Genomic DNA, 12817 nt, shown 5'->3' with positions numbered 1-12817 from the left:
AGGTTTGTGTATCACTTTTTCACACCTTTTCTAATTTATTCATAACGTATATAGCCACGAGGTACCACGTCCTTTGGCATCCAGAAGAAATAACTTAGGGCTGCACTGATCAGCTAATGGTCCTGCAGCTTCTGGTATTTGTAGTTTGCCCGTTGATTTACAAAATGCCTCGCTATGACTGTGACCATAATCACCACATTCAGAGCTAGAACCATGAATGAAAATAGATGCAGATTGTTGAATGGCTGGTTCTGAGTTTCCTCTGCATGTGTTTGATGCTGAAACCCTGTAATTAGAAACAAGATGAAAATCATTTTTTAAAAAAATATTACCATTACAAAATGTTGGTAACATTTATAATCTGTACATACCACCCTATGAATCTTACACATGAATTAATGTACAATGTATAATGCCAATACAAAACAGAAATGATTATCAAATATTTGAGTTAGTTTATGTTTAATTTTAAATTTGTTTCAAATGGTTGACTTAGTTTGGTTCCTTGATGCAGCATGAAAAACATGTGAAATTCAAGCATAATAGCCAAATAGAAATACAGTTTTATTTATTAATGATAACTATTTCTCTTAGTTTCAAAATACATTTGATCAACAGGAAAAACATTTGTTTATTCCCTTGAAATAGGAAAAGGATATTTTCCAATATGTATGATATTTCTATTGTGACTTTCATTCACAAATTTTCCACTAATTTCAAACCAGTATCTATAGATACACCATACAAGCTTTTTAGTGAATGTGTTTATAAAATTACTGAATTTGTATTCTTCTGTTTTTACCACAGAACTAATTTGCTACAAACCAGAACCATACACTCCTTTATAGTGCTAATAATAATAACTACAGAGATCATAAGGGCCTTCAATGCCACTTATACCTAAGATAAATTCTTATAAATGGTTTTATTTCATTATGGCTTTTCTTAAGCTATTAATTATCGACTATCCTTGAGTATTCACCACTGCTTCCTTTCCATGCAACCAGGTAGGTCTCAGGTTTCAAGCCTTTTATTAATAAAAGAAACAGGCTGTCTTGTGTTAATACAATAGATTCTTTGTTTTTAAAAAATAACTTTTTTTCAAATTGGCAATTATGTGGGATACTGGTTCATTTTGTTTTGTTCATTTAGGAGTTAAAACACATTGCTTTTGATTCCACTGTCTGCTATGGCATCTATAATAATGAGTCAGGAAGCTAATGGAAACTATTTTTACAGATGAGGACATTATTACAGTTATACTCAAAAGGCATATGAATAATGGTGAATTATCAGTGTGTCATATGCTTACACTGTACAGGGTATGCATATTATCAAATGATGGAAATAAACAGTAATCCTGTGTGCTCAAAACTCACAACTTATTTGTAAAACTTCTATAAATCTTTAAACTGTGCATGCTTAAGAACTACCAGATTTGAACAGCATTTTATGAGCCATGAGGTGTTCTTAGACCACAAAATAACTTTTTTTGTTTTTTTGAGACAGAGTCTCGCTTTGTTGCCCGGGCTAGAGTGAGTGCCATGGCATCAGCCTAGCTCACAGCAACCTCAAACTCCTGGGCTTAAGCAATCCTCCTGCCTCAGCCTCCCGAGTAGCTGGGACTACAGGCATGCGCCACCATGCCCGGCTAATTTTTTCTATATATATTTTTAGTTGGCCAGATAATTTCTTTCTATTTTTAGTAGAGACGGGGTCTCACTCAGGCTGGTCTCGAACTCCTGACCTTGAGCGATCCACCCGCCTCGGCCTCCCAGAGGGCTAGGATTACAGGCGTGAGCCACTGCGCCTGGTCAAAATAACTTTTTTCTTACCTGAATTACCACTTGCACTGCGATCCCTTTTCAGACGAATGGGTCCTATGATGGAATCAGTCTTCCACTTGTATGAAGAAATGTCTCGTTTCCTTCTAGAGAGACAGCCTTGATTGCAGCGAGACTGGTCGTCACTACTATCACATATCAAAATTTTACACTGCAGATACACAGAGCTCAGACTTCTCAAGAATTTAAAAGCATTAAACTGGAATCTTCCATAGTGTCCAAATAAGGGATACACCTTACAAGTCTCATCTCGACTACATCTGGAACAGAATTTATAAACATGTTCAGAAGATGCACAGAAGTTCAGTCTTGTCAATGCTAAAAAAGATGATACAAAGTTTTCTCTGAACTGTCTAATTTGTGAATCCAAAAATCCTTCTAGAAAGCTAATGTCTCTAGTTCAGGCTATAGTGAGCTAAGACTATAGATCTGATTCCTGAGTAAGATAGAAAGGTTCCTTCTAGCTCTAAAATTCCCGGTCCGTGTGAATTAACCAGAAAATCTATGCCTCTGTAGTAGAACTCAAACACCTTTCCTTACATGCTTATTATTAATGTATCAGTATGGATGATTTAGTTAAAATCTACCAGCTATTAGGGGGAAAAAAAGGAAACTTTTTCTTTCAAAGAAAAACTTTATACTTTTTCTTTTAAGAATGCTACATATATTTTATTGATGACATTATAGTCTAAAGATGGTACAAATGAAATGATCTCCTGGGTTTTTGTTGAAAGTAACCAAAATTTACAAAAAGCATAAGCACAAACAGCTTTCTTGACAAAAGATAAATTTGTTTCCACCAGCAAATATTTTGTAAATACATTTAAAATTCTAGAGGATATAATCTATGTCTATATAAATATTTTAACTTAATAAATTCCATGGTAGTAGTTCTAGGAACATTTACATATATACACACACACAAAATTACTTTATTAAAATAATTATTACTCATCAGAAAGAAATATCATATATACATCAATTACATTAATACATACCCACTCTTGATTAAGTCATAGGTTGGAGATGCAAAGTCAGAGGTGGGAGAGGCTCTACAGCTATCAAGAAAAACCACCAAATTTGGATCTGAGTTGTGCAAACTGACTTGAACATAAAGAGTTTGGTTCAAATCCACATAATATGGTGACTCAAGTATAGTCTTTTCAAATGAATCAGATTCAAAAAGAGCCATAGTTGTGTTATATTTTCCCAGTGCATTTTGATTTTGTATTATATCATCTTCTGTTATGTATGTTATCTCCACAGTAGAATTATGTTCCATTTCACATTTCACAATAATCTGGAGTTGTTTCTTACGGGTGATCACTTCAGAAGGTGGAGATGCAGAAAAGGTGATTATATTGGTATAAATAATTGACTGATCTTCTACCTGCAGAACAAGATGGAATTCAAATTTTACATTTTAAGTCCAGTAATATTTTAGAGCATAGATGTAAATAACATTTGTAGGTGGAGGCATAATTTTCTTAAACCATGAGATAATAGCTTTCATGTCAGAATACTGTAAACCTTAAATGTGTTTCACTGAAGAAATAGTCTGAGAAAGGAAGAATGAATGAGAGAGAGATACAACATGTATTAGAAAGACTTTAAGACAGAATTGGACAGAATTTTTTTCAGTTACATTAAAATCAGTTTTGAATGCAAATTTCCAGCCCTATAAAGACTTTAAACCGGGCAATGTATTGCTTTCCATCAGGAACATTAAGTTAGTGTGGCTAACTGGGAGGTTCCCAAAATGTACATAGACAGAGGGCAGCAATAGGTGCCCCTTGGAAGCCTTCCCGAGGAGCTCACAGTGCAATTAAGCCTGAATGTTCGCTTTTGGCAAGAAATGATGATTTACTTCTGTCCCTATCAATTCCTCTGGATTGACCTCCGTTCTTTTCAATTAGGTTACTGTTTAACGTCCAGAGTGAGAAGTTTATGACATGTATCCTAAAGGGACCCTAGGTTGAAAGTGTTTGAGATCTTGAGACTTCTAGAAAATGTAAAACAAATTGCAAACTTCCAGAAATATCGTTCATGTTTAAAATAAGGATAATGTTTTACCTTCTGTCTTTACAAAGGAAAGAATGTTTAGCTAGGTTTTTACTAAACATGAGATGTAAACATTTTCTGCACAATTGTTTCTGGTAGGATATTAAACCCACTGCATATAGATGATCAAACTCTCTAGTGAGTTTTCAGAGTTCTTTACCTTCTGGGAAAGATAACCATCCTCCAGTTACCTTGAAAATGAAGGAAGCAATTTGGCATTTGTGTGTGAAGGTATGTACTTAAATGTCCACACATGCTTATTTATCATTTATGAAGCCACTATGACTTGGGGGCTGTTTAAGCAGCTAGCAAGCATTACCCAGGATGCATCACCCAACATGCATTCATCATTTGACAAAACCCAGCTATCAGTGTTTCACTTTACCTTTTTGATTGTACCACATCCATCAAAAGGGATAGAAAAATCCACAACATTGGATAATTTGGGTCTGCAAGTTGAGTCAGTTAGTTGTAAGTCATTCTCATTATAGTTAAAGGACTCTAGGTAGGATTTATTTATGATAACTCTCATCTTGTCAGAAGAGCAAGTTAAAGACGCTGTCAGGGGGAAAAAAAGGACGATCATGTTTATCCAGCTAGGAACTTTGGATCTTGAAGAGCTGTGCATGCAGGTGAATATATAAAAAGTCAAAACCCATCGTGCCCTAAATAAGTAATCAGAAACCTGTGATAGCTGAGCAGTTGATCCACCTTTTACAATGTTCATTGTGCCTTTGTTTGGAGCTAGAATCTGTAAATCTAATATTTTTAACAGTGTCTTTGCAGAAGGTATTATGGGAAACAGTCCATATTTTCTGCAAGGATCTTTTTCAGGTTGACATATCATTAATTTCTTCTTGTATTAAACAATGCACAGAACTGATTCTCAAACTTCAGATTATGAAAATGTTCCCGACTATAAATGACAGTCTTGCAAATAGGGACAGCCACATATAGGTTAAGAATTAAGGAACAGTTTTTATGTACACAATCTTCAGAGAAGCTCAATATAGCTAAGGAATATAAAATGTGACTTACTAGTGTTGACGTTTTCTGTATAAATTGAAGTGTAGGAAGCAGAAAAGCCCCGGTAGGAATTGGCATAATCTGTAGATAACACAACAGTCAAAGAGTCTGACGAAGACTCAAAGGTGGGTGTTACGCGGCCACAGACTTTTCCAATCAGGCCAGAGGTGGTGGAGGAGCCATCATAGACAGCAACAAAGTCGAATCTGCAGTGCTTGTCTATTTCTAGGCTAGAGAATGAGGGCCTCTGGTGAAAAAGCTTTTCAGACCAATTCAATTCTATGTTCTAAAATCCCAGCAATTCCACCCTTAAGTGATTAAGGATTTCCCCCTCAATGGTATCTCAGGTTTATGATAACAAACAAACCTGGGTCTTTGTCAGTCCCTAACAGGACCTCAGAATCTTCAGAAAAATATTAGTCAACTTAGTTTAATGTAATAGTATCACTAAGTGTTTTCCTTTCTAAATCAATTCTTTAAAAAATGTGTTGCATGTAATAATTTCTCCTCCCCAGGTCCCCCCAGTGTCCAAGTGGGCACACTGCATTTGCTCCAACAGAAGTGGATCTCAGTACTTACAAAATCTCTGTGAAGTTTAATTTTATCTTGTAACCTTTCTCCACTTGTATGTGCCACACACAATAAGCCAGCTCAGGATGGGGCTTTGGGTAATTGGGGCTGGTGAAAGATCCTTCCAAAGTGTCCAAGTAACCGCCACAGTTTGGAATAGCTAAAATGGATGTGAAGGTGACCAAGCATGTTAAGTCAAAATGGAGACGTTTTTTAATTTCTGTGTTGTACGTTGAGCTTATTAACATGTCAAATCTGAATGTTATTCCACCTCTGTCTTTCCCACGGGTCACATATTGAGGTCTTCATCCTTCTTTATCACTGGACTTCCTGCCTATTGTTGCAGGGCTGGGAGTGAATTTTTATACTGCTGCCAAATCAATCACGTTAAAGTGATGCAATGAGATCTGTCCCAGCTGTAGACCCTCCATTACCTGGACTGAGCCATAGAAAATAAAGTCACATTCTCAGGACTAGCACTGGAGGCCTTTCCTCACTTAGCTCCTGCCCAGCTTTCATATTTCGTGAGCCACTTCCATGTGGCCTGCTGTTCCCCCGGCCCTTTCTTCCCATGTCTCTGTGGGCTGTTGGCTCCAGCAAAGATGAATCCTCCCCGACTCCCACTTTTCCCTACCCTGGTCATGCTATTGTCCAAAGCTCAGCTCAGATGCAACCTTCACGACACCCAGCCTTGGTCCCTCCCTTCCCCAGTAAGTATATACGCAAGCAGCTGGACAGATGAAACATGGAGAAACAATACCAAAAGCTCTTTTTTGGAGACGCAAAATGGTTTACATTGGCTGACACATGGGATGCATATTAGGTAGTAGATAGAGGCAAGGCTTGAAAAGGTGGCCTGGGTGCAGCTTGGGAAAACCTTGACTGCTCTCCACTCTGGAGATTTGCTGCCACCAAGACATCAATGGTTTAAGCAGGAGAGTGACATGATCAGTGTTGGACCTTGGAAAGAAAAACAGAGTGGAGTTTTTCACATGAAAAGTCTCTGGTGTTCTGCTTTGGGTCACAAGAGAATGTCTGTGCTGTGAATGCAGAACCAAGGAAATGCAGCTTTCTGATTGCCTGGAAGTCGCAGATTTCAGAGGTGAGGTCAGAGATTCCCAGCATGTGCTCCTCAGACAATCTTCTTTGTCAGCATGACCTGGGGGACTTATTAAAGATGGAGGTTCTGCAGCCCAACCCAGGTCTAAGCAATCTGACCAGAGGGAGGTGCAGTCCCTGAACAGGCTTCACAAAAGATCTCAGGGTTATTATTAAACAGGCTGAATGTGGAGAGGCTCTGCATCGGGCTCTAACAGAGTACCCTCACCTGTAGCCAGCTGATCAGCCCCTTGCCTCTGCCTCACCTGGTAGCTGGTCAGGAAGGCAAGTTCACAGGCTCCACCCCGGAAGCAAAGAATCAGAATCTCTGTGGTGGGGCCCAGAATTAGTGATTTAACAAGCTCTCCAGGTGATACTTATGCGCAGGAAACATAGGGAACTACTGCTCTCCCAGAGATGCCTCTGAGGGAACAGACTCAGACTGAAGATCACAAGGACCCAGGCAGGAGGGTGTGTAACCTGTGCTTGCGGGAGAGGTGAGTAAAGTATGTGTAGATGAGGAACTTACAGATGTCAGATGAGAAGTAGTAGTAGAAGGTAAAGACACTTCTTTGAACTGTTGCAGAGTCAGTGACTATTTGAAATGTCAGTGTATTGAATGATGATTCAAATACAGGAACAAAGTCATTTTCATTGCAGACTTTCCCTAGCAGAGGCCCATCGGTAGAGGTTCCATCAAAGACTTTAATGTTTTCACTTTGACAACTTCCATCTGGATCAAGCCTGAGGACAGAACACAACTGTGGCTGGAGAAGCGCCACTAGCAAAGGGGGTTTCACAGGCAGAGTCAATCGCTCACATTGGTATGGTAATTTACAAAGTGGCGGCACATCTATAATCATTTAAGTCTCTCCAAGACCAATCACCAACCCCACCATCCTCCACATCAAAGTACTCATTGTCCACCTTAATGGCTCCAGAAAGGTGAACTGCTTTGCCTACGTCTCACATCAAGTAAATGGTGAAGATGAGCCTTCTACCTCTTTCCATCTCTCCTGTTTCCTGTGCCCACGTGACTTTTGGAGTAGAACCTTCTTATTTAAAATTGATCCCCACTGACACCTGATGTCCTGGGCTGCTGAAAGGTGAAGCAATTCTTTCCTGGCCACTTCTCTTCCAAGGTAAGGCAAATCCTAACATCTCCCTAGTTGTCCCTTCCTTCCCTCATACCATCATTTGTCCATCATTCTGAAGGGCAGTCCCATGCCCTGCTTTGGACAGGGCAGCCGAGGATTTTCATATTCTGCCCATCCTGATGGGGTCTCCCTGACCTCAGAAAACACATTTCCGACGTAACTTAGAGGAAATAATACAAGAATAGAGAAATCTGAGTTCTTCCACCTTAGCCACTTAGCTGCTGTATAACTTTGGAGAAGTGATTTAACCTTTCTTGAATTGTTCTCTCTTCTGTAAAATGGGGATATCACGGCCTACTTCTTACTCTTGTGTGAGGTTTATTGTATTCTGAACATGAAGCACCTACCACAGGCCTGGCATGCAGGGGGTGTCCAGTGAACGTTAAATGGCAATTTCCCCCTTCCCTTGTTCTTTCCACACTTTGTTTTCTCTTCCCTTCTCTTCTTGCACAGCTACAATAGTGTGTATTTCTTAATCACGCTACCATTCTAGGCAATTTGAAAGGCCTCCTTCTCTTTTGTTTCTTTGAGGGATAAAGTAAATTCCAACTTCAGTGGTATAGGGCCATGGTTCTCAAAGGGTGGCACCTGGACCAGCAGCATCACATCACGTGTAAATTTGCTATCTATTCAAATTCTTAGGCTGCACCCACCCCATGTGAATTAGATAATAGAGGCTCTGGGGGTGGGGCCCAGCAACCGTGCTTTAACAAGCTTTCCAGGTGCTTCTGGTGCATGATCAAGTTTGTGAACCACTGGGACAGAGTAAGAGTCTGGGCTTTGGAGCCAGGTTGCTTGGACTTCTCCCACTATGTGACCTTGGGCCCGGTAAGTGACTTCTTTGGGCTTTCCTATCTACTAAACGGGGGTTTGATGCAGTCTAATCCAAGAGGGTTGTTGAGAGGATTAACTGGGGTGGATCTCACGAAACGCAGAGAGTGTCTCCATTGGGCAGAGCCCTGTTCTCAGCTTAGCCTCACATGAGGACTGCCTGGGCACTTATAAAAAACCACTTAGGAATGTATGCTTATTTCAAATAAAAATTTTACAATCTTACAATAAAAAGTACTGATGCCTGGGTCCTACCCCAGAGATTGTGATCTAATTTTATGGGGTACAGCCTGGGAACCTGAGTTTTTGAAAGCTCCCCTGCTGATTCTAATGCATAGCAAAATTTGGAACCACAAATTTAGTGTTTTAAGGACTAGAATCTGGAACCAGACTTACTAGATACTAACCCTGGTCACCACTTACTATTTGTGTGGGCTCAGGCAAGTTCTCAACCTTCTGTGTTGTAATACTAGAGGATCTCTGTGAGCACGTGCCAGGCACACAGTCGTCATCAGTGAACACCACCACAACCAGCACCATCAACATCATGGTGGCTGTGAGGGTTACCACCACCTCTAGCAGCAGCTGAAATCTTCCCACAGAGAGCCTTCTGCCCCAAACGTGGCCAGAGAGTTCAACCTCCCTCATTAGGAAACTGAAGCGGCACTTACTGGATTTGGGAAAAGATGATTCTGATGCTTTCATTTTCTGGTCTTTCTATTGTCCATGTGCAGTTCTCACTGGGGTTGAGTTGAAGGACCAGGGCTTTGTGGTTCTCTGCTATATTGGCACCTCCCAGACTGGCGCTGCAGTTTGATTTGCCTGGCAGAGACCACAGATAGCACTGAGGAGAGCCAGCTGCCCCTCCCCCTCCCCAGTGACTGAGCATCTACCTCCCACGTGTAATATCTATGCAAGCATTCAGCTAATCGTGGATAGTATTTAGCTCACTCCAAAGTAAGCCACAAACAATGGATTTTTCCTTCTTGGTGCCCTTGGGGAGAAAGTATTTATGATTTCTCTACATATAGTCCATAAAAGAGACTATATTAGGGCCTGTAGAAGGATGGTTTTAAAAAGGCACTTTATATCTAGGATGTATAAAAAATTCTTACAATTCAATAATTAAAAGACAGCCAATTAAAAATAGACAAAGGGTCGGGAGCAGTGGCTCACGCCCATAATCCTAGCACTCTGGGAGGCCGAGGCAGGTGGATCGCCTGAGCAAGAGTGAGACCCCACCTCTACTAAAAATAGAAAGAAATTAGCTGGAAAACTAAAATATATACAAAAAATTAGCCAGGCATGGTGGCACCTGCCTGTAGTCCCAGCTACTCGGGAGGCTGAGGTAGAAGGATCACTTGAGCCCAGGAGTTTGAGGTTGCTGTGAGCTAGGCTGACACCACGGCACTCTAGCCCAGGGAACAGAGTGAGACTCTGTCTCAAAAAAAATAAATAAAAATAGGCCGGGCGCGGTGGCTCATGCCTGTAATCCTAGCACTCTGGGAGGCCGAGGTGGGCGCATTGTTTGAGCTCAGGAGTTCAAGACCAGCCTGAGCAAGAGTGAGACCCTGTCTCTACTAAAAATAGAAAGAAATTATATGGACACCTAAAAATATATATAGAAAAAAATTAGCTGGGCATGGCGGTGCATGCCTGTAGTCCCAGCTACTCCAGAGGCTGAGGCAGAAGGATTGCTTGAGCCCAGGAGTTTGAGGTTGCTGTGAGCTAGGCTGATGCTACAGCACTCTAGCCTAGGCAAGAGTGAGACTCTGTCTCAAAAAAATATATATATATACAAAGGACCAGAATAGACATTTTTTTAAAGGAGATCTATAAAAGGCCAGTAAAACATGAAGACATACTCAACATCATTAGTCATCATGGAAATGTAAATCAAAACCACACTAGATACAACTTCATATCCCTTACGATGGCTAGAATCAAAACTAGAAAATAACAAGTGTTAACAAGCATATGGAGAAATTGGAATGATAATACACTGCTAATGGGATTGGAAAATGGTGCAACTACTGTGGAAAAGTCTGGTAGTTTCTCAAAAGATTAAATATAGAGTTAGAATAATCCAGCAATTCCACCCCCAGGCATATCCCCCAAATAAATGAAAACAAATATCCACAAAACAACTTGTACACTACTGTTCACAGCAACATTACTCATAATGGTCTAAACGTAAACATTTTAAACAAACATCATGTTATAAAAATTTCAGATAGTTTTTTCTTTTAATGTAGATCATAGACACATTATAGATCAGTGTCATTTTTTTTTTTTTGAGACAGAGTCTTACTCTGTTGCCCAGGCTAGAGTACCGTGGCATCAGCCTAGCTCACAGCAACCTCAAACTCCTGGGCTCAAGCGATCCTACTGCCTCAGTCTCCCGAGTAGCTGGGACTACAGGCATGCACCACCATGCCCAGCTAATTTTTCTATATATTTTTAGCTGTCCAGCTAATTTCTTTCTATTTTTAGAAATAGAAAGCTCAAACTCCTGAGCTCAAGCAATCCACCCACCTTGGCCTCCCAGAGCGCTAGGGTTACAGGCGTGAGCCACCACACCCGGCCAGTGTCATTTTTTAAAAGTTACAAAAGAGTGCTCTGTTGTATGGATTTACCATAACAAAATGAATGATGAAAATTCGTGCTTTTTACAACTTTATAAATGCACATATTTGTATATTTTTATGATTATTTTCTAAAGATAAACTCTTAGGAGTGAAATTATTGGTAAAATTATATGTGCTTTCTATGTATTTTTATGGACATTGTCACACGGACCTGAATAAAACTGGTACTGATTCAAAATCTCACCAAGAGTATTAAATTTTTTTCTGTATTGAGGCCAACAGATATAGAAACTTTGAAAAAAAAATTTTTAAAGGCCTCTTGAGAGGAGGTCGTTCCTGTTTTGGTGGAGAAATCTGGTTCAATTTTCTTACCTTCATCCTCAGTCGAGTTCACCTCTGCCAAACATGAGGCAATTAAAAGAGCCAAAGACAAGAGCCCTCTTACAACCTCCATCTTTGCAAGGCGCTGGGAAGCCTTAAGGGCTAGCAGGGTTTTATAGTTTCTGTGATTCGTAACTATCTAGTTTCATAAGCTTCCCAGAGACCTCCAGGGAAATGTGTCATTTCCAGCCATGCAAGCGGTAGAATGATGTGAGAATATAGCAGCTGTGTGACTGGTTCTTATCAGCAATTCCCAACAGCAAGTGTTCATTTTCCCCAGCCCACTCTTGGAAAGTTTGCACCCAGCAACAGCTCTTCATGGGCATCTCCAGCACCTGGCACACAGCAGGCACTGAGTGATGCCTTGTGGAACTGACCTGGAGCTGTGCCTTTGCCCTGTCCCTTCAGATCACGAATGGGGTGGCATCACTGACATCTGAAGCCTTCACTGCTCTGCTCCAAGAAAGGAAGGCTCTGGGAGGCCAAAGGATCAGTGGGTCAGGAGAGGCGTGGCACCTGGGCAAACTCTGGGTTGAGCTGGGTCATTCAGATGCCCTGCCAGGGGGCTGATCCTAGGAGGGGAGGGGGAGAAACAGAAGATGAGAAGGAAAAAGAAAGTGGAGGTCCAGATTCCCCTGCAAGGATTTCTAACTGGTTATGTCTAGAAAGGCTGAATCAGGTGGATTAGTCCCTCGGGCACCGTGTTTTGTAGTCAAGAGAAAGGAATCTTGGTGTCCATAGTGAGACTAGGAAGAGTAAGCGTGTGTTTGGGTGGGGGCAGGGAAGGAGCTGTCCTCTTTTCACTTATTAGTTCAGCAAATATTTGCACTTACTGTTCTAGGGCCTGAGGAATATAGAAGTGAACATGAGAGGCACAGTCCTGCCCTCATGGAACTTGTATTCTCAGTGGAGAGATAGACAACAAAATAAATGAAGAATTCAAATAGTGAGAAGAGCTGTGACTATAATCAAACCGGGTGACTGGACACAGTGGCTGCCTTGGGGGAATGGCATCTTGAGAAATGAGATCTCAACAAACACAGATAAGAGGGAGGTATCCATGTGTGATCTGCCACACACTTCATGGACAGGCCCCAGGAAAGACCCTGGCGTCCACTTGACTTCACTTGACGGATGACAAGGTCGGGAGTTGGTCCAGTAAGTCTCGTACAGCGACGAGACCACGCCCACCTGACAGACACTCCCCACTTGCCCAGTAACCGTCGTCCTCGCCGTCTACTATTTCCCCACAGCCAACATC

General features: G+C 41.0%; 1 protein-coding gene across 1 annotated transcript; it reads right to left on the bottom strand.

Moving 5' to 3' along the window:
• Nucleotides 1-11648, bottom strand: CUZD1 (CUB and zona pellucida like domains 1). The gene is made up of 9 exons (XM_045568318.1): nt 11548-11648; nt 9259-9409; nt 7129-7343; nt 5511-5661; nt 4944-5161; nt 4291-4463; nt 2843-3234; nt 1836-2104; nt 1-286 (listed from the first exon to the last, which is right to left on the bottom strand). The coding sequence occupies exons 1-9, from the start codon at nt 11627-11629 to the stop codon at nt 114-116; spliced, it is 1824 nt and encodes a 607-aa protein (XP_045424274.1). The 5' UTR covers nt 11630-11648; the 3' UTR covers nt 1-113.
• Between the last annotated feature and the right edge of the window lie 1169 nt (nt 11649-12817).

The sequence above is a fragment of the Lemur catta genome, chromosome 14 (assembly GCF_020740605.2).
Source record: "Lemur catta isolate mLemCat1 chromosome 14, mLemCat1.pri, whole genome shotgun sequence".
Taxonomy (NCBI): Eukaryota; Metazoa; Chordata; class Mammalia; order Primates; family Lemuridae; genus Lemur; species Lemur catta.
The sequence above is the reverse complement of the archived record's forward strand: the minus strand, read 5'-3'. Positions and strand labels throughout refer to the sequence as shown.

Excerpts from the sequence above, each read along its gene's own strand:
- CUZD1 (XM_045568318.1), bottom strand. The coding sequence starts at position 11,629 with ATGGAGGTTGTAAGAGGGCTCTTGTCTTTGGCTCTTTTAATTGCCTCA. Across the intron at positions 5,662-7,128 it reads CTACTTCTCATCTGACATCT|CTATTCCAAACTGTGGCGGT; the intron begins GTAAGTTCCTCA and ends CATCCATTTTAG. Across the intron at positions 3,235-4,290 it reads GATGTGGTACAATCAAAAAG|GTAGAAGATCAGTCAATTAT; the intron begins GTAAAGTGAAAC and ends CTTGTTCTGCAG.